General features: G+C 44.0%; 5 protein-coding genes across 5 annotated transcripts; 4 read left to right on the forward strand and 1 right to left on the reverse strand.

Annotated features, from left to right (window-relative positions):
* Positions 1–815: 815 nt before the first annotated feature.
* On the forward strand, positions 816–2,780 carry MELLADRAFT_114100 (uncharacterized protein; the record flags this gene model as incomplete). The annotated part of the gene is made up of 7 exons (XM_007418905.1): positions 816–908; positions 968–1,351; positions 1,424–1,576; positions 1,635–1,735; positions 1,814–1,999; positions 2,068–2,083; positions 2,370–2,780. 7 exons carry the CDS (start codon positions 816–818, stop codon positions 2,778–2,780), a joined length of 1,344 nt encoding a protein of 447 aa, XP_007418967.1.
* A 4,278-nt stretch (positions 2,781–7,058) lies between these two features.
* Positions 7,059–10,797, forward strand: MELLADRAFT_114101 (uncharacterized protein; the record flags this gene model as incomplete). Its single annotated transcript, XM_007418906.1, has 13 exons — positions 7,059–7,267; positions 7,315–7,341; positions 7,395–7,476; positions 7,553–7,690; positions 8,158–8,280; positions 8,372–8,510; positions 8,932–9,103; positions 9,385–9,406; positions 9,458–9,829; positions 9,880–10,032; positions 10,115–10,154; positions 10,503–10,610; positions 10,718–10,797. 13 exons carry the CDS (start codon positions 7,059–7,061, stop codon positions 10,795–10,797), a joined length of 1,665 nt encoding a protein of 554 aa, XP_007418968.1.
* Positions 10,798–12,329: 1,532 nt separating this feature from the next.
* MELLADRAFT_114102 (uncharacterized protein) lies at positions 12,330–13,101 on the forward strand (the record flags this gene model as incomplete). Its single annotated transcript, XM_007418907.1, has 3 exons — positions 12,330–12,650; positions 12,730–12,900; positions 12,970–13,101. The coding sequence occupies 3 exons, from the start codon at positions 12,330–12,332 to the stop codon at positions 13,099–13,101; spliced, it is 624 nt and encodes a 207-aa protein (XP_007418969.1).
* Positions 13,102–14,945: 1,844 nt separating this feature from the next.
* Positions 14,946–18,610, reverse strand: MELLADRAFT_114103 (uncharacterized protein; the record flags this gene model as incomplete). The annotated part of the gene is made up of 5 exons (XM_007418918.1): positions 14,946–15,090; positions 15,278–16,105; positions 16,638–16,792; positions 17,973–18,083; positions 18,332–18,610. 5 exons carry the CDS (start codon positions 18,608–18,610, stop codon positions 14,946–14,948), a joined length of 1,518 nt encoding a protein of 505 aa, XP_007418980.1.
* Positions 18,611–19,522: 912 nt separating this feature from the next.
* MELLADRAFT_123273 (uncharacterized protein) lies at positions 19,523–20,262 on the forward strand (the record flags this gene model as incomplete). Its single annotated transcript, XM_007418908.1, has 5 exons — positions 19,523–19,643; positions 19,727–19,792; positions 19,887–19,997; positions 20,095–20,160; positions 20,243–20,262. The coding sequence occupies 5 exons, from the start codon at positions 19,523–19,525 to the stop codon at positions 20,260–20,262; spliced, it is 384 nt and encodes a 127-aa protein (XP_007418970.1).
* Positions 20,263–21,796: the final 1,534 nt, after the last annotated feature.

Consider the following 21,796-nt stretch of genomic DNA (forward strand, 5'->3'; position numbering starts at 1 on the left):
ACCACTGGCCCCGCCACACGGACAATACATGGAAGGGTTTCATCACTTCGGACCCGCTCTGTTACGTCATACGTGGACTCCATGACTCAGCCCAATCTTTGTCAACAAGTAGCTGTCGCTATCACACAATCAACGTACCACCGCCCTGGCCAAGTCGATACGTGAGCTTACGCATTAGCCATCTGTCACTACTACGTTCGCCAAGGTCCGCCGTAGCCAGCTCCATTTTCGCGCTCAGTAATATTCCCAAACAAACCGGTCCAACAAGACTTTTCGCCCACTAACGTTTTGTTTCACTTCACATCAACACCGTCCGAATTTTCGCCTTCTCCCTTTAGCGGTCTCCATGTCTATGCTGGTTGATCCAGGTCACATCCCAATTACGGTTCAATCGCTGGGCACAGACCATTAAACAGCCATTACTTGCCAATCGCCACCTCACAAGACTATTTCTTGTTCTTATAAATACTATCAACTATTAGCTCGAATTCGATTAATTCATCCCAACACGAATCTTGATAACTTCAACCACTTGTGATAGTTCCAGCTCAATTTCTCTTTGAGTAGTTTCATTTCAAGCGACGTCCTCAAGAAGTTAAAAACACATCGCTTTGTCGACCACATCACACTTCCGCCTATTCCATTATACGAACCTTTTCCAACAACAATAAACTACTCGACAATCTACTTCCCGCACCTATTTTGTCAGACAGATTCAAGGCTGAATTCAATTCAACTTTCTACATTGATTCAATCGACCAACCTCACTTCTCCCACATTGACCCTGCACTCAAATACTTCAAGCTTGACTCATCATGTCCAAAGTCATGACCAAGAACATGTCAAACGCGCCTGTCAAAAAGTCACACTCATTTATGGTTTCTAGTGTATTCGAAGTCTCTGAGATAGTCAGTTCTATTTCTCTGCTTGGCTCCACACGGCATTAACAATCCAAACTCTTTCCCAGCTTCCTCCCGCAGATAGCAGAAACTATACTTACCGAGGTACCACTGTGGCTCTTACCTGCAGTGGTTGGGACGGTGACAATGAGCGCGAGTACGACGGCGACTTGATTGCATACTGTAGTTCCATGGAAGTTCCCTTGGAAAATCACTGCTATGCGATCAAGGCCAAAATGATACCCAGCACGGAATCAGCCGACTACAAATTATATTTTGAAGCCGATCACAAAATTCTCGTAGGAACTTCTGACACATTCGCTGGAGAACTTCACAACAACGCCGCTGCCTCCGGCTTCGGAACCGTCTCCTCACAACGCGAATTGCCCGAACCCAATACCGAAGACGCCACATTGGCTTTCACCATGAACCACGCGGACTACAATCCTCAAGTAAGCAGTCTCTTCTATCCTTTAATTCCTACCAGCCATTCTCGATCCTCGAACTAACAAATCTGCCACCAGCTCCGCGAAAGCGTTGAATTCGAAGTCAAGTATTGTATTTGTCCAACCGTGAAGATGAAGGCATCCCAAGTTCTGATTCAGGATGGCAAAGAGACGTTAGTACACGGATTCATTGTCGACTGGGACAATGACAACAACCGTTGGATTGTGGAGGTGAGTACTTCAACAGTGATCCACGCATTTGGTGGAACTAATTGCATATTCCGGGTAGGTCACATCGTTGAACGTAGCGAGTGGGCACGAAACGACCAACAAGAAGCGCCAGGCTGCCGGGACCAAGGTCACGCCTACTGGCAGAGTCCGTCCCGCTAAGTATGTTCGCCCACTTCAATACGAGTGGAATAACATTAGCTAACAAGTCTAACACGCCAGGCACATAAATACCTCCAGTCCTACCACGTCCACCCCGCCAACCAAGACTTCGGGATCCGCTGGGAAAGGCAAGAAGCGACCAGACCCGCCTCCCAAGGAGGGATACTTCGATGACGACGGTAACGTAGTCATGAAGCCCCCCGAAGCGCCTGAGCCCGGTCCCAGTGCCCCCAAGCGCGCTCCCGCTGGCCGTACTGCAAAGAAGTCAAAGGGCGCTTAGCCCGGCGCAGTTCTATTTGTCTCTCACTGTATTATGTTCGCACTCGATGTAGCCGGGCGACGCCAGTTGTATGTTATTGACCACACTCCATTGATCGTAATCCTAAGCTTTGCGCCTGTAACTCTGGTTGTTTGACTTCCCATCCACTTTGCCTGAACCGGCCCAAGCACGTAGTGAATTTGAATATAGCTGGTCCATTTCAAAGCTCGCTGTGAGAATCAATTGGCTCGAGGAGAGACAAAACTGCTCAAGCCATTCCCTTCCTGGCCCTTGACACATCTTTATCACTAGCCTCAGAGCCAATTATTTGCCAGCGAATATCTGATCGTCTTTGACCACTTCCATTTTACAAAGTCAAAGAACAAACACTACAACTTCTTTAGGATCATGAGTAGCGACGGCGACTCCATCCATTCACAATCGGAAGATGAAGAAGTGATCACCGGACTTGGCCTAGCCTCTTCGACGCTTCCGGAAACCTCAGAACGGAGCATTTTGGCTAGATTTCGAAGTCAAATTCCATACGACGTCGGCAAATGTGATGATCCTTGTGCTACCTGTGGGGCTTTGCACTGGAAACTTGAGCGGACTCAGAAGACAATGTCGTCTCCTTCGGTCACCTACTTGACATGCTGCCAACAAGGAGCGGTAGGACTTCCAAGTGATCATTTGGAGAACGGCTTGACGCCTCCATTCCTTCGCCGTCTATTCACGGACCAAGACCAAAGTGAGTCCCAACGTAGTCAGATTCGCGAATATTACTGACTGCGGCCATTCAGTGTCCAAGAATTTCAGGCGGAACATTTGCTCTTTCAATAACGCGGTTTCTTTTACCTCGACGGCTTCAAAACCGGACAAGACGGTTTTGGGAAACAGTGGAGCATGGACATATCGTATTAAAGGCTCACTCACTCATTTGATTGGTTCCCTCCTCCCAATCGAAGGCGCCGTCAAGACATTTGGACAGATGTTCATCTTTGGCGACCAAGCCGAGGAGGAACTCTCACTGCGCAAGCCAGAAAACTCAGGCATGAATATACAAACACTCGCCACAATTCAAGCTTTTCTATATCTCAATAATCCATTTGCAAAGGTGTACAAGGCAGCAGAGGCGATCCTGGCGCCAGGCCAAGTCAAGACGATCAAGATCAAATCCCTCCAGCGCCATGGGCGGAACGTCAGTAGATATAATTACCCAACTTGCAGTCAGGTCGCGGCGATACTGCCGGGCGATGGTTTGGTCGGCTCAAAGGACCGTGATATCATCTTGCATCGGCAGTCAGGAGAATTGCAGCGGATTTCTGAGCTCAACACGAATTATTTTTCGCTCCGATATCCACTCTTCTTTATGTACAGCTCGCACGGCTGGGACGAGCATTATCGACATTACACTGAGAAGCGTAAGTTCATTACCAAGTCAATTCATTTCTCAACGCTGACACTCCATTATAGGTCTCTCTGGGAAAGTCACTGCGCTCGAGTGGTTTGCCTACACTCTGTTTCAGCGACGCGACGTGTTCTCAGCAGTCTTGAGAGGTGGAAGGTTATTTCAGGAGTATTTGGTGGACATGTATGTCTGTATTGAAAACGCAAGGCTCAAATACATTAGCAAGAATCAACCAAAACTCAGAGCAGAGCTTTACAACGGTGCCACTGAGGCTCTGAACAACCAAGACTCGACGATTGGACGTGCGATAATCCTACCAGCAACATTCATCGGCGGGCCGCGGCACATGCACCAGCTTTACCAAGACGCGATGGCTTTAGTGAAGACTTTCGGCCGGCCGAGCCTCTTTATTACGATGACAGCCAACACGCACTGGGAGGAAATCACACGCACGCTGTTCAAAGGTCAATTACCTGAGGATTGTCCGGACTTGATTGCGCGGGTTTATCACATGAAGCTGAAGGAGCTCCATTGAGACGTGATGAAGAGAATGAGATTGGGTGTATGCATCTCAGACGTACACACAGTCGAATTTCAGAAGCGCGGATCTCCTCATACGCATAATATTTTGATACTCGATAGAAAATCTACACCCAAAACTGCGGAAGATGTTGATTTACTTGTGCGGGCTACAATTCCCGACCCAATTACTGAGCCGTTATTATATGAACTGGTTACTGAAAATATGGTTCATGGCCCATGTGGAGAAGGAAGAAGCTGTTGGAATGGGACGAAATGCAAGTATGGCTTCCCACAACCCTTTCAAGAGACGACCGTCATGACTGAGGGCGCTTATCCAAAGTACAAGCGACCGGACAACGGGGTGTCATTCATCAAAAATGGACGCGTGTATACAAACCGTGATGTGGTTCCATACAATCCATTTCTTCTACTTAAATTCCGCTGCCACATAAATGTCGAGATAGCTGTAAGCATGAAGGCAGTCAAGTATTTATACAAGTACATAGCTAAGGGGCACGATCGACAGGATCTGAGTCTGGAGACTGAAAATGAGCCGACGGACTATGTTGATGCGCGGTGCCTGGGCGCAGCAGAAGGTGAGCGTGTAGTCGTACCTCATGGAGAGATTCTTGCTGACTTTTGAATTAGCTGCTTGGAGGTTGCTCAAGTATTCGCTGTCTGGACGTCATCCGGCTATAACACGTCTGACACTGCATGACGAACATAACCAAATGGTGTACTTTCGCAATCGAGATGGACTTCGTGCTGCACTGGATTCGGGACGAGCAACAAGGACAACACTATCGGAGTATATGAGGTTATGCGCAGAAAACGTTAGGATAGATCGTACATTTCTAACTGCGCGCGCGCTCCTGTATACCGACATGACCAAGTACTTTTGGTGGAACAAATCCGACAAAGAGTGGTCAAGAAGAGTCAAGGATTCAGCCACTGTGGCGCGATTGTACTTTGCGAAGCCGGGCCATGGTGATTGGTATTACTTACGTCTTCTTTTAACCTCGACACGCGGTGCTAAGTCATTTCAATATTTGAGGACAGTAAACGGGATGCTCTACTCGACTTATCGAGCAGCGGCCAACGCGCGTGGTCTGCTGTTGAGCGACGCTCATTATGACACCTGCCTGACAGAAGCGGCCGACTTTAAAACCGGAGGACAACTTCGAGACATGTTTGCCATACTCCTGGTTCACAGTCCTCCCGCAGACCCGCAAGCACTCTGGGACAAACACTCAGACAATTTAATAGATGATTGCCAGTACAGGTTAGCTTTGACATTGCCATTAATAACTCCTAGCAACACTCAGCTTGAGCACTATGGTCTTTCCCTTCTCGAGGATACTTTGATAGATATGGGTTCCTCACTACTCGCAGTGGGGCTTGAACCTGTCGATTGGGAGCTGTTACGGCCCCTAGGGATCACACGAGACGACGCTTCTATTGATGGCGTCACGGTAGAAGAAAGCGAAGAGTTCTTGAACAATGCAGTTCCGAAACTAACCCACGAGCAGAGGTTCGTATACAACTCTGTCATTGGGAGGATCAAAGCAGGATCTGGCGGTGTGATGTTTGTAGATGGGCCAGGCGGTTGCGGTAAAACTTTTTTACTCAACACATGTCTTCACTACTGCAACGCAAATGGCCATGGATTCGTCTCCGTCGCGTCCTCCGGAATCGCGGCTCTTCTTTTACTGGAAGGGGCAACGGCGCACTCAATGTTGATGATCCCGTTGAACGCGACGGAGGAATCAACTTGTAACTTCTCTCCATCGACAGCGAAGGGCCGTCACCTCCTAATGACGGGGTTCATCGTCTGGGATGAAATCTCAATGATGAACAAGAATTTGATTGAGTGTGTGGACCGGTCGCTTAGGGATTTAAGAGGCGTGGATAGGCCATTTGGAGGAATCACCATACTGTTCTCGGGGGACTTCAGACAGATATTGCCAGTAGTCCCTCACGGAGGCGTCATGGACTGTGTAAGAGTATGCCTCAAATACTCTTACCTCTGGCCGGAAACCAAGGAATTTGAACTCACGGTCAACATGCGCCTTCGAGGAGGATTAGACGAGGAGCAAGAAGGGTCGGACCGAGGCGAATTTGCCAAGTGGCTTCTAAGGCTTGGCTCAGGTGAACTTCAGAGCAGAACGCATGAGAAAATCAAGTTGGAACACATGGATTGTACAAGCGTCAAGCCAAGTAACAACCTTGTGTCGTCTCAAATCCGGAACTTCTATGCAGCAACTAACAATCTGTTACGTCGGGGAGCATGGGAACAACTAGCGCTCTATTACGGTTCAAGGGCGATCATCACGCCGCTGAATCAGACAGTTGACAGGCTAAATACCTCGGTAATCGACGCTATTGACGGCGAACTGAAGACTTATGATTCAATGGACCATATCGATCAAGATAATGAAGAGCACGTCACAGCGGATATTCTGAATAGCTTTGACTTTCCTGGCTTCCCACACCACACTCTCAAGCTCAAGGTGAGTTGCGTCGTTGTCTTACTGAGGAACTTGAATTTCGCGACCGGACTGTGCAACGGGACAAGGCTCTTGATTACCGCCGCGTCTCAGCATGCGTTGCAGTGTTTAATTGTGAACGGCCCAAGGAGTGGCATGAGTATCTCGCTCCCAATGATGGCACTGCTTCACCCAGGTAACAAAGCGGCGCCTATTTCATTTTATCGTTTCCAATTCCCAGTCTCACTAGCTTTCGCATTAACCATCAACAAATCGCAAGGCCAAACGTTGAACAAAGTGTGTCTGGTGCTCCCCACGCCGGTCTTTGCGCACGGTCAGTTGTATGTGGGTTTGTCAAGATGCACTTCCGCTGCGGGTACAAGCGTTGTGGTAACTGAAACGGAGCGTGAACTGTCCACGCTTAATGTGGTTTACCGCGGTTTGTTATTGAGAGAATAACACGCGGAATTTGTTGCTTGTGTTGATAATGTAAGATTGTGAATAGACTACTGTAATAGCTGCAGCGAATTGCGCCGAGATGTCAAAAGAGATTTCAAATTGTACATGAATAAATGAGGACGCAGAATTCCAATGATCATCGAGTATCAATTACGATGAGACCTCCAAGTGAACCACTTGCCAACAAATATGTCAAGTCGCACAATACGCGTTCCTAAGGGAATGCTCCGTTTGCAGGGCCTGGAAGAATGTAAGAGGCCTGAGGGTAGACGTCAGCAGCGCCCGTCAAGGAGTGGTCATCGTACTTACTCGAATGCTCCACAGTGCCGAATCCTGAGCATGAGAAACGATGGAGCCTACGAGCGACAAGACACGTCCTTTATGGAAGGTGCCCGGGGGTGAGTCGGTCATAATCCGTAAGCTGACAATGTACCTCATGTTGAAGGTATGATGTCGTCGTTCCTGGAGGGAAGTCAGTAACGGTCTATGTCTGGGAGCCATTGAATTCTCACGTTTGGTTCGTAGTCACAATGCGAGAGAACTACATCCCAATGTGATTTGTTGGCAGAGAGATTACAAGAAACAATGCTCCCCACGGATGAGACGTGTATATCATTGATGTTACTGGTATTGACTTGCGGGTTGGTGAACACTTGGGCGAATTCGTTTGCGTCGACGTGAAGGACGGGTTCTCGAGGGTAAGGGAGAAGTATAATGTTGCCACGGAGAGCGAAGGCCAGTTGAGGACCCAAAACGTATTGGCCATAAGGCTCACAGACAATCACGGTTGTAGCATGGAGGGAACTAGGCATGTCAACCAAGTGGGTCCAGAAGCGTCGCGCAGAGTAGCAGTGATCACGACGCGGTTCTTCGACCTAGAACAGTGTCAGTTGAGTCCTACCTCGAAGAAGGCCATGACTTACAAGCTCTCCTAAGACGAATATACCGTCGAGGATCACAGGGAGTCGTTGATGGGCGTGAGCCATGTTGTGTAATGCGACAAGGAGTGAACTTACGATGCGTCAAAATTGGGAACAATGTGGTCAAGTCGTGCACGTGGAGAGTCATAGCCGGCTGCGCGTCAACGACATACGATCCGTTCCTAAAACGGATGTAGCAGGTCAAGAATTAGGGCAACGGGATTTGCGCGCCTGGAGGGCATGGATCAGATGAGGACAACGTCTTCTACCGCATAATAGGAGCTGTTTGCGCTGGATAACGCATGGTGGCGTATGTGGATGGAGCAATTTGGGAATTGATGTCATTCATAAATATATTTCATTTAAAGGCGCTTGGAATGCGTGATGAGCATACATGGTTACAAGAGATTAACCAGGACAAGAACGTAGGGGTAGTACATGTCCTGAAATTCAGCCTCTATGACGGGATCAGGGCAGTCAGTTCGCAGGAAGTGAGTGTGAGCTGCATGACGTGATGTAGACTCACATATTGAGTTCGAGAGAGGCTTCTTCGCACAATCTCGACCTGAGAATAATATGTAGGTGAGGGGGACCACGGCGTTGGTGCTTGAGTACAATATGAAGTACACAGGAGTTAGGCGAAGTATAGGTGAAGTGAAGTGTGCGTCTGGTACACGGGACAAGTGTGCGTCTGATACACGGAATTGCTTTGGGCATCTTGGTGAGTATCTCTCAAACTGGGACGTGGTAGTGAAGCTATGTGAGCTAGTATATAATGTGACAAGAATGGTTCAGGATACTCACAAGTGTTGTGTTGATAGTAGGGTTAAGGTATTTTGATGGCTTGATTGTCAGTTGTCAAGTGCAACGATGCAAGTCACGGGCTTTTGTAGTGAATTGGTTGGATTTGGCGCCGTTGCGCGTCTATGGTTGACTGAACCACGCGGCTAAGCTGGATGGCGTGGAGGGAAGTGGCTTGTGACACACGTGGAGGCAAGAGCAGGTCAGTGGGTGAAGTCAAGCAATGAACTGGACACAGAGCGACCAGGGGAGGCGAAGTAGGTAAGTCTTACAGGATGTGTTAAACTAGGAATACGTAACCAGGCTGGTGTAACGGCTTGTGATAGTTCCGTGTGAAACAGTCTGGTACCAAGGGGAGACAACAATTGGACCGAAACAAGTGGAAGTCATTTGCCAGTTGTGTCTGATTAATGAAATTGCTAGGCGAGAAGAGGACTGTTCCGGTCATGAAAGTGATGAGCTGGTTTGGATTGCGGGTGCAGAAAGCGATCGGGGTCAGAACTGGCTGAGCCAGTCCGTTAAGAGGCAGGGATTCGGCCGCTGAATTCGATGAATTCATGGCGACGAGGGAGACTTCAGGCTGGTCGCGATTCACTGTAAAAAGGCCAAACTTGCTCACCTGGGACGGAGATGGAACAATTTTTGCAACTGTCGAATTTCAGATATCATTGTATTGATAGTGTAGACTTGCGGGCTGCTTACGACTGTACAACCTGACGTCTCATCTACCTCATCTTATTGAATCACGCTATGCAAGTCGGAACTGGTTTTCATCTCCCGTTACGTTTCTCCAGTGTGTTCTGGGTTGGAAGTCAGGTAAGCACCGAATAGTTTTTAGGGAGATTTATTTCTTACGACATTGTCTAGGTCATTTCCGATCAGGATGGTGCGGGGAGATTCAGGCTACACCATACGCATGTTGTGGTTTGTGATGCAACATTGAGGTCATATGGATTAATAATAGCCGGAAGAAGGAATTGGAGCAGGGTCCGCTCGAATGGATCTTATCGTCTCAAAGGAGAAGTGGTGCCTGGCGCGCCGGGTACCACAGACACTTTGTTCAAAGATGAATCAGGTACGATTTCAATGGACAACATAGCCGTGGATGTGCTTGAGTTGGCGAACAGAGTGTCGGTACAGAGTGTTGGTCAAATCGTCGACTGGTTTGGTAGACCTAGCCGTGCCGGCGGTTATGCAGACGAAGTGTGCACGGTGTTGCATAGGTATTGTAATCATGCAGTAAGTTTGTTTGTTTCAGGAAGGAAAGCTAGTACTGACTTCGTTCTCAGGAGGGTAGAGTAGTAGAATTCCGTGCAACATACGTCTTCGACACAAACGTTTCTTCGTCGCTGAGCATCGATGCGCTCAACCCTGGGAACATTGTGAACTTGAGGGGGAGTGTGGTTGCGTTCAACAGTGTGAGAAATCAATGGGAAATCAAAGTTAGTTGTTTTTGTCCTTGGATTGTGTCGTAAGGCCTGATGTTGACATGGAGTTCCCAGGTCTCACATGTGATTGTCGTAGGAAGGCGGAACAGGATTCGTAGGAGTAGAAGGCAACAGGGGTTAGCTGCTTTGAAATCGAGGCGCAGTGGGAGAAGAGGCAGGCGGACATGAGGTCACGTATGGTCAATGATTGTGTTTTGAGGTACATTTGTAACGATTGTGATTACTGTAGATAGTCTGGTTGCTGGAATGTAAAATTCATGTTGTAAAAGACGACCGGCAGGAGGCTTGAACGACGCGGATTTGCACTTCGTCGAGGATTGGACGGACACTGAGGGCGCATGGTGGCGCGCCTTTTCGAGTACAAGGGGCGGCGCAGCCGCCCAAGACCTCGTATGTAATGAAAACTTGAAATTAACTAGAAATTTGAATTAATTTTATTTATCAATTTTATTTTATTTTTCTAGACACTCATTTTATACCAATGAAAAATTGTCAACCGTATAATCCTCCTGGTGATAAAAAATCTACACAAAATTGTTCAAATTATCAGTGTAATGATGAATCACATTACTGTTAGTAATCTTGTTTTTTTTTGATTCATAAATTCAGATTCAATTTTTTTGGTTTTGTTCATTTAGCTTTAATACTTATTCTATTCTAATCATTCAAAAAATTTTAGCTTGTTGGAATGCATTGAATGATTTATTTACTTGTGAACATAAGTTTGGGGATAAACCAGTGATATGGATGTTTGAGTAATTCTTGAGTATTTAGTGAAGTTGATTGAATCTGATGAAAATCTTTTTGTTTATCTTTGGTCTTAAATTTGACTAGACAGCTTGCAATTGCTAAGTTAAATTCATTGCAATCACTTTACTTCGAAGATTGCATTTTTTAGAGCTTCAGGATAAATTATAGCAACGAGTTCTAGAATCCGTCTGTAGAGGGTTAACAAAGAACTCTGTAATAATACACTTCTGAATTTGCTACTATGTAGTACAGCATATCCTTTCTTATTGTTTATCATTCAACTTCAAGTCAAGCTTGTGCCCAAAAAGTGTTAGATCTTCAAAAAAGGACACAATCTCTGGAAAGGAATTGAACCTGATCAGCCAAAAGTTCAATACAAATGTGAAGGTTTCTTCTTGATAGTGAGACTTGACAAGATCCCATTTCATCCATCACTAAGATGCTGTGGAAAGTAATGGATTCAGAAAAGTTGTACGTACCACGAGCTTCCATCAGTTCTGACCCTTACCAAACCTCAGATTACACCAAACATACATGTGATAATGTTCATGGTCACGAAAAGAGCTTGCCAAGAATGGGTTCAAAGTATTCTTAAGACCACAGCCTGCCCCCTCAGAGAGTCCCTCGGGTGTTCGCAAGGGATGAACAAAATTGACAATTCAATTTGAGTGCAATTGACATGAAGAGAGAAAGATGATGTAGAGGGAATTGACTTCTTCTCAACCTTTTACTTCATGAACCTAGGGCAATATTGGCCACTGGAAATTAAAATTTCAACCCTTTACATCACCCACATCCCAAAAACAAAATTCTAGCTACTGATCACTAAATTACTAGGCCTAAATTTTCAAAATAAAATTGGAATATTGTTGGAATTGAGCGAAATCATCTTCGGTCGAAGATGGCCCAAATGCCACCGTCTTCCCAGATCCGTCTTCCCCACTGACCTGTAGCTGGGTAGGTGGCCTTTGGTGGCTTCCTTGTGTGTAGATAATTACTTGTATGTGGGACCCGCTCTTCTCGCTCGGAACGTACAGAATTGTACAAAGCTTTCAGCATGAGAGAAGTGGTGCAAAGAAGCTGAAACATGGCTAACTTGACTAAGTACCTCCTCGCGGGCGTCCTACGGAGCTTGCGGAGGAGGGACTTACGACTTATCAGTGTATTTCAGCGTGATTAGATTTGGATTTGGCGGGGGCTATCTCCAATCCTCAATTACGCATTCTCATGAAAGATGATCCCTCAATGTCTTCCATGCAATCTATAGAACAAAGAGTTCCCCATCTTTTGCCCTCTGCAGATTCTTCTCAAGAGGTTTTGAAGTCGAGGGTCCAAAGGAGCTCAAATAAATTTGGAATCTTGATTTTTATTTTATTTTTCTTTTTTCTTGCTGCGAAAACAGTTGTATTCAAGTTAAATCCAATTATAGACCCTCTCTACTGACCCATAGCCTAGACTGATTGAAATTTCAATTCAATTCATTGCGAGTCATTAATTTTCTTACACCTTGATCCCTCAAGTATACTCCAATACAATTTCAAATGGACAGCAGTACCGGAGGATCAGAAAGTAGCTTTCGACTTGATCCTGCGATTGGAAGTTTGCCGCCACCCACCCCTGGAGAACCGGATGATCTAGTCGAAAGGATTTGTCGATTTATGACCAAGCATCAAACGAGCACGAAAAAATTCCTCCTCTCTTATTTAACATCCAAAAACAGATACGTTGTCACCCGGAAGAAACAGTGGGGGTCTGTGAAGAAAGGTTGGAAGACTACCGAGGAAATCCTTGATGCAATCGACAAGCTTGTCAATGCAAAGCCAAAATGTCGAGAGAAATGGAATGATTGGGTGTTGAAGAAGGTACGCTGGAGTTTGTGATTTATATGAAATATGGAATATGAAACAGAAATCTGATCTACAATGTTATATATGTTCACAGGCCAAGGTGATTGTGGCAGCCCAGTCTCCACCGACTGGAAGTCTTTACATAAATATCAATAAACTTGATCAGACTTTCTTCGATCACAAGATGGATGTTGAAAGAGACGTCACCGTCATCCAAAGCATGAATTTCATTCACGAATTGATCAGTTTTAAACTGGGTCTTGATGTGAAGCCAGGATTGGAGTCGGATTCGGATTCCGACTCAGAATCAGACTCCAACTCCGAATCGCCAAAGGAATCTCAATCAGATAGTCCATTGGCTGAATCTTATGTTTATCACAAATCAACGGACAAGGCGGAAAATACAACATCTAGATTGAAAGCTGTAAGCTGTTTATACAAGGTCATGGTTCGACCAGCAGACTGACTCTAAGCTCTATATAACCTGTAGATTGCTCTGACAATGGTTCAAATGCTTGCGTTTGGATGTAATCGCCGATGCAATGCACTCCAGGTTCAAAATACCATTACTTTGCTCGCCTGCGGTGTTTCTGAACGAGTGAACCAGTATCTATATCAAATCGGTCTCAGTGCTTGTCGAAAATCGGCTCTACGAGGCCTTCTAGTACTCGCTAAGGAGAATGCAAAGACAATCAAGAAAAAAATAAAAGCTGCTGGTACATTTGGCTTCCTCATATGTATAGATAATCTCAATATGATGGAGCGAGTACATAGTAGGCGCTTAGATGCAACCAACAAAACTTATCATGGTACTTGGGGTTATATTCATTACCCAAACCCTGAAATGCTTACTAGTCTGAATGCTGAGGATTGTACGGTTCAGGCTTTCCAAGGTTTCCTCAAAGTCGACTGCGAAAAGCCGGTAAACTCTGGTGACTTACTTCCAAAAGAAGACGAAGCGAAGCGATGGAATTTAACTCTAAAGAATCAGATAGCTTGTGTTCTCTTACGATATCAGAAGAATCCAAAGAAGTTCAAAAAGATTCCACTGTTGAACCTTGTATCCATAGATCAAATCAAGCCAGAAAAACCTGACATCGACATGCTCAAGTTGATGGATTCATCGGACAATGGGTCTGATGGTATTGCTTCTCTTTATGACGAGCTGACTAAACAAACCGGTCTATCAGCTGAAGATTTCTCAAGTAGACTACAAATCATAGAAGGTGATCTAGGTACTTGTCTGAACTTTCACGGATTACAAAGCCAAAGGACTCCTTCGAAATTCCCAGAAGAAAGTCTATCGCATCTGCTCATGATTCCCGGTGCAGGCCACACGCTTTGGAACATTGGACAAGCAATTTTATTACATCATTGGGGGGATCCTGATAACAAGAACGATCGAGGAGCGTGGCGAACAGTCGTCAAGCTGGGTGGAAAGAGTGAAAAACCGACTTCAAAAAAAGATTTTACCTCAATGATCCGATGGATTGAGCAAATACATGAGGCAACTATCACAAGTTGCATCTTGTGAGTTGACTTGAACCTTTCAACTATATGATTAAGTATGATGACTGATGTGTATGTGATGTATATTTTCCAAGTGATGAACTTGATCTTCCTGTAGATACTGTCAATAATCACGTCGACATGTCGGTTGAGCTCTTTGAAGAAGCCATTGAGAAAGTGTTTGTTGCATACTTTTCGGGACGGGCAATCCGTCTTGCGCGTCAAGACAGTGATAGCCAGAGATTGCAGCTGTTACTGCGACTTTGCGACTTTGCCACAATCGTCGAAGCGAATCGTGCAATGTCAGATGGCGATGTGGGTCGCCTCCTCCTCATGTGGAAGTCTTGGAGTGTGAAGATGCAGGGAATCAAGGGCTTATCCCATTATTCCCGGTATCTCCCTCGACTGATTCGACTCCTCACAACCGTTCTTCCAAAGGCTCTTTCACATGTGATCCTCCACACCCTCTTGATCTCTCCAACCGGTCGACATGGACATTTTGTTGCAAAAGATTTTCATCTCGAAATCAAGAATTACTGGCTGAAGTATTTTTACAATCATGCGGTAGGTTTTATCATTTTTTCTTGTTTCCCAAGCTGACAAACCTTGGAATTGTTTGTTCTAGGGACCTGGAACAGACATTCAGCGATTGAAAGAGACCTTTTCTCTTACAGTGGGGCTGGTATGTATTTGATTATATTTCACAATAAAATACTCTTCCAACATTTCGATCGCATACAAATGTTAATTTGACATTACTTAGCTATCCCACTTGGTCAACACAATGAAAGGCCGAGCAGGTCAGAACAATATCCGACAAACACGTAAGAACCAGTCAACACCAAATTCCATGATTCGCTTCCTGAACATGGCCCGAAGCGAAAGAATCACCCAGTCTAGACCGAATTCAGTAACAGTAGGTAAACCACTAGCCGATATCCATCGCCTTGGTATCCAGAAGCTCAAAGCGGATTTTTGTAAGCAACAATTGGAGCGCTTCCACTGGCCTGTTGCTTCAAACTACAGTCAAGAAGAAGGCGAAAGTGAGGAATTAAATGAGAGCGATCTACGAAATGGCTTTGGAAGTATTGACAAAGACTTTGTTGATTGGTACAGTGAGGAATACAACTCACTTATTTTGGTAAGCCTCCTCTTTTGCATCAAGTTGATCGTATGGCACTTTATCCACCCTCAACCAGTCCAAACACCGCCAATTATATGCAGCTTTAAGAACGGTAGCTTCTTTATCGGCTTTGACCTGAGCTGAACTTCGTCTTTTTTTCTTGTTTGGTGCTGCAGGACCAGTCGGAGTAGGTGTGATGTTGGTCACTTCTGTTAACACTCGATTCACATCAGAAGTCGTTTTTGTCTCTAATAACTTGGCTTTCTTCTGTGAATATTCCAATGCTACCTCACGTGTCCTCCATTCTTCAATGTAATCAAAAACAACTTTAACACCTCCTTCAATTATATCGCCCCCCATGTTCTGCTCGATGTCCTGTTGATGTTTAATCTTGTCAAGTGAATTCACTATTGCTCTTGCCTCATCCAGTCCAAAATAGTCTTCACTTTCACAGCAATCATCTTCTCCGTAGACTTTGTTGTAATGCAACCGATAATTTAATACCAATTCATCAGCGAGTTCCTTCAAAGCTGGATGCAACGTGCCATTTCTTCTTTTTTGAAAAGTTTTTTTAGATGTCTCTGTACTATCACCAGTGTTTAATTCATTCTTCTTTGCCTCAATCTCTTCAGGCTTCAAAAACCCCTCAACACTGAAAGGATCTTCCATAGCCAACTTGTAATTTTTCTTTGTCAATCTAGGGAAGTTGCAGATTAGCATCTCAGCAGCTTTTGGCCTACAATTCGAGCACTTGCATGTTGGAAAACCTGCGGCTAATTCCCGTTTCTGTTCAGCAATCACTCGTGGATCATCTACACGACAGGGGATTGTTCCAATTCTGAATAAAAATATCAGCCTGGATTCATTCTTCACAATTGAGACAGACTCACGTGTTTCCAAGTGATAGTGCCACTCGTAGGCATATCGGGGTGAAAGCATACACATCCATGAGCTGATCATCAGTCATATCTTGGCTATCATCGACATCATCGACACAATTAGAACCACCTGTACGTATTCTTTCAACAAAGTGAACTACTAAACCTGGACTGTTCCCTCGTCCACATCTTCCAAATAGTTGAGTTAGCTCTGGAAGGGCTGTACGGGCCATCACAATAACCTCCATCACCGAAGGCCAATCTTGACCAAGGCCAAGAGCATTTGTACACGACATTAGAGGGAATTCATCATTTGTATAACCTGAGATTCTCCGAAGTTTCTCTTTCTTTCCAATACATGAATGATATCTTCGGATCAGGGTGCTGTCTGGATTGTGCTCGCCCAAAGGAGTTCCTCGAGCTTCATTCACTGCTTTCATTACATCCCAAGTAGCACCCCTGGTTGCTGAGTAAATAAGCGACTTAACTAACTCCTCGTCGGGGGCGTCATCTTTCTTGGCATAAAGATTTTTTAAATCCATGGCTTTCCGTAACCCGTGGTCCATTTGAACTCGAAGTATTGTGATGTTCGAACGACTCAGCTCGCCTCGCACGATCTTGAGATCAGCCTCCTGAATGCTCAAGTTCTTCAAAATCGCCGAAAAAGGCCTTGGTGCACAAGTCGCTGACATCAATAAAAGACACTACACCAAATGTAATCTTTACCGGGTGGTAAAGAAAACTACTGACATAGAAAAGTCCTGAGGCAACAGGAAGAGAGCTAAAAATCTGAAAAAATATGTACCTTGTTCCTAGATGTTGGGGCGTCATGATGAGTAATTTTTTGTATTTTACACGCAGATATTGGTTAATGTACTAACAATAAAGGCTGAAAATCATCAAAAACCCACCTGTAACAATACCTGAACCCTTGATTTTGTAGACAGGATTTTGAAATCTTCAAACATCAATAACTTTTGCAGTTCTGAATCAAATAACTCGATTTTTGGTTCATTGAAAAGGTGAGTCTTTCCTCTACATTTTTCATTGAGACACCACATCTGTAGCCCGTTTGAAGAAGGTCCTACGGAGCTATTCATGCAGAACTGTTTGGACATATGTAGAGCATTCAAATGACTAGATAGCACCTTGCTGACATTATGAAGTGTAAAGCAGAATGGTTCAGCTTTTGAATGAACCAAAAATCGAGTTATTTGGAGCAGAATTGCAAAAGTTATTGAAGTTTTTAGACCACAAAATATTGTCTTCATAATCATGACCCAAATTTCAGGTATTGTTACATGTGGGTTTTTGATGATTTTCAGCCTTTATTGTTAGTACATTAACCAATATCTGCGTGTAAAATACAAAAAGTTACTCATCATGACGCCCCAACATCTAGGAACAAGGTGCATATTTTTTCAGATTTTTAGCTCTCTTCCTGTTGCCTCAGGACTTTTCTATGTCAGTAGTTTTCTTTACCACCCGGTAAAGATTACATTTGGTGTAGTGAGAGGAATCTTGTTGGTTGCGAGTAGTCGGAGGCAAAGGTCTCCGTACGATGGCCGAAAGCTTCCTCCGTCCTGTAGGCGTGTGAATGCAGAACTATGTTTTGCTCGTCCGGTCTGAACCATCCCCCACCAGTAAATCATATGGGCTTCATCTATCACCTTCGCAATCAGACGGTCTTGAAATTTTGCGCTGAAATATATATGCTCAAAACGTTTGCTGTTCAAAAATATCTCAGGGCTCTTTGCTCAAATTTGACGCAGTTTTTACATCAGCTTGTGTAGGATCGAGTCTTTGTTGTTGGGAAATAATCCTCACCACATATATCACAGCGTATACACCAGCCATGATGTCCTTTTCAACATTGTCTGTAAAGCTATCCTTTGTCAAATTTACCGCGCTGATATTCCATTTCTTTTTCTCGACAACCTTCATCCAATCAAAGCATGGAATCAATAACATATATACAAATTGGTATTCTCGAAGAAACAGTAGTAAATTGCTTTCTTTACCTGGTTGTCGCCCAAAGCATCTAGTGGGTTGAAGACAATCAAATTAGCTTTTGACTCTTTGGCAAAGAGATCCAGAAACATCTCGGCAATTCGAGTTTTTCCATAGCCAGTGCCAGCCAATACAAATGTGTCGTAGCCCCTGACCAATGCAATTACTGCTTCTACTTGAAGTGCTTTAGCTCGGCAATTGTATCGCTTGTAATGATTGTTTTCAATCACCATTCCCAGTTCTTCATTGGTTGAAGCTAAGATGTTGTCTGGAAGAACAACTTTCGCATGAGTTTGCTTAGGAACAGCAGTCGAAGGCGTAGCCGCAAGGAGCTCTGTAGGTCGTCGGTTATTGATATTATAAGCACGCTTCTCAGGTGTAAGGTGGTTCACAGCTGAGCTACGGAGTGTTTTCTTTCTTGCAGAACCGAGAGTAGGTGGATCGGTCGTGGCCATCGCCCAAAAAAATTGGCAGGTTTGTTGGGTGAGCGTTTAGGAGTAGAACACTTTCTCTCTCCTCATTTGAAGCAGGAGTGATCCATTCCAACGTTGACAGATTTCCCTTATTGTTCTCTCTCTCTCTTTCCATGGCCAAAACAAATTGGACCTCTCTTGGCTCCAGCCGTCTCCGCAGTTGTCCAATCGATATCAAAAAAAGTTACACTGTTTCTTCTTCTGATTGAAGGAAGAAGCTACCATTCATCACTGGTTTGTTTTCGGTGAGACTATGTACAAGATGTCCAAAATTTGTTCCCCCGATTCAGATTTTTCAGGGAGTCGATGGTGGATGCAGTGCTTCAGATTCAGTCTGAAATGGTCAAAAATCCAAAATCTGGCAATCTAATCACGCTGAAATACACTGATAAGTCGTAAGTCCTTCCTCCGCAAGCTCCGTAGGACGCCCGCGAGGAGGTACTTAGTTAAGTTAGGGAACATGGTGGTAGATGAGGCTGAGTGACTATGTAGAGATGGCTATGCATTTTGAATGGACTCCGCATTCAGTACAGGTTTTGCACAGGCTATCTATCTTTTCGCCCATTTCCAACAATCGTTGAATGCGATTATGGTCAAAACACAACATTTTGCGTCCTTGGCCTCCACAGGCGTGAGTCCTTGTTGAGGACATTGAATACGCATCAAAAGATTGAAATGGTGTGGAGCGTGATGAACATTACAAGTGGCGTCTTAAACTGGCTGAGCTTGGCGTTCACCTTGCATCAAAGAGCCATACATGGGGTTTTCCAGGACCGCAACAAAGATAGGATGTGAAGCATAAATTGGTCATAAGAAGACCTCAACGTGTTGGATCAGTTCCCCGGACAGTCTCACCAATTGTCTACCATTCCCTCAATTGACACCTACATCAATATGTCTTTCAAGAATTATCTCACTATCGTTGTGCTGTGTATCACGATGTCTTTCCTTACTATGAACCCAGTCAATGCTACCAATTGTAAAGGTGGATACAGGACGGACGGCACGACAGCTTGTAAATACTTTTCCTTCCTTTCAACGATTTGGTCCTATACATACATAAATACGTTCTGATGATTTTTTTCTTTCACTCTGTAGATTGTGTTGTGGATTCTAAGCAGGAGAAATACTATCATTGTGATGCTGCTAAGTGTGGTCATGATAGTACGCTATACAAAAACTTCTCTAATGAATTCTTTCCAACGTATCAAAGCTTGATTTAAATCTGACCTATTTGATGAATTTTGTGATTTTCCAGACGCTCGCTTTGTTTCATGGAGCAAATGTGTACCTTTCTACAAAAGTGATGGTACTGCCAAAACCACACAAAATTGCGTGACCTACGATCGCCATGACTCAAGCCGTTACAGTCAGTAATTCTTTCCTTCGCTCATTGATTCATCGTAACATTTGTTTTTGTTCATCAACTTTTCTGACTTATTTGTTTTGCCATCAAAAATCTTCAGCCTGTACCAATGCTAAGGAGGATATATTCATTTGCCCTCATAAGTTTGAAGATAGACCCATCATGTGTATGTTTAACCTATTATTACTATGGTGAAGTTGAGAAATCTGACAAAAATCTCATGTCTTTGTGTTACTTCAATTCAATAGCATGTGATTTGAGCGTGTAGACGCGTCCTGCTATAAGTACATTACGTAATTAGACTAATGCACATTAAGGGGTTTCAAGTTGGTATAATTTTTATGTGATTTTTACAAATTCGGGCAAGTTTTTTGTAATTTTTTTTTGCGTAAAAACATCGTATTTTTAAAACGGGAGACGTAAAAAGGTCTCCCGTTTTAAAAAATTTACGCACATTTTACGACAACGGCCAAATTTCTGTAACGTAAAAAAACGTAAAAAAACTTAACTTGAAACCCCTTATTATAGATTATCTTTTCTATTGTGTTATGTGTTTTGTATGAGAATAACTTCATTCATCACTTTGTTATTCTTTTCTCTTTTCTCATCGAACTCAGTACTTTTCTTTCTCATAGTCTCGTTTCTCTATATTGTGATCCTCTGGAGCAGATTCATATAAAGAGACTCCAGCACAAGTTCATTCACCCATCATCAGATTCCTTGACCTTTTCCTTTCGATCAAATCCCACTTGTTTCAGATTGTTGCAAGCTGAGATACCACAATCGACGTCTTCTTCCTGTTTTGCTTACTTCTACTACATCCAAGATGCTCCGCCTCTTCCTAAGAATCTCCCTTCTACTCTTTTCCCTATGGATTCATGGCCTGAAGGCTGATATGTGTGTGAGTAATGCACATAATAATAAGCTTGTTGCAACGATAGGCTTATGATGAGTAAAAGAATCGAAACAGATCATCTTTATTTCTTTAACACAAAACAATAGCTACTGCATAACAAACACAAGCAAGAGAGAAAGATAGAAATAAAGTAAATATGAAAAGAACAAGCTTACCTGTGAGTAATGCACATAATAATAAGCTTGTCAATACAATAGGCTTATGATGAGTAAAAGAATCAAAACAGATGATGTTCGACTCTTGGTGCAAAACTTCACAGGTGTAAGTAGTGAGAACAAACAACAGAAGAGAGAGTTAAATATGAAATAACATATGTAATGATGATAATATGAAATAACTGAGAAAGAATAAAGAAATCAAATAATGAATCAGAAGAACATAACCGTGACAACATTTCAAATATAATCATCATAACCAATAACCATTAATGTGGACATGTAACCAAGCGCTTACCACCAAGGGTGATGCTGCCGGTATTTGATTTCATTTTTGTCTTCTGACTCCAACATCACTTACACCCACGGCTAATGCAAACCTGTTTTGGATGATTCACGTTAGTATGTAAGATCAAGCGTTGAGAAGCCATACATTTGTATACCTGCAGTTACAAAAGTTGCTGGTATGATAGTAAGCATATTCCAAGCCGGTTTCACCTTTGATATATCCTCATAATTCTGATTATAAGGAGGCCTCCAGTTTGGATCCTTTGTTAGATCATCAATATCTTTTGTTGGCCAATTGTCGACACTACCTATCAGAAGGCTTTAGTGTCCAACCATGTGCTCAATACGAATTCGAGGGAAACGACACATACAGTCAGTATCCTCCTTCTTGAATCAAGGGTCCTGACAAAGTGTCTTATCCGAGATTTGCATTTTGCATTCAA

Source organism: Melampsora larici-populina, assembly GCF_000204055.1.
Source record: "Melampsora larici-populina 98AG31 unplaced genomic scaffold MELLAscaffold_112, whole genome shotgun sequence".
NCBI classification, from domain to species: domain Eukaryota; kingdom Fungi; phylum Basidiomycota; class Pucciniomycetes; order Pucciniales; family Melampsoraceae; genus Melampsora; species Melampsora laricis-populina.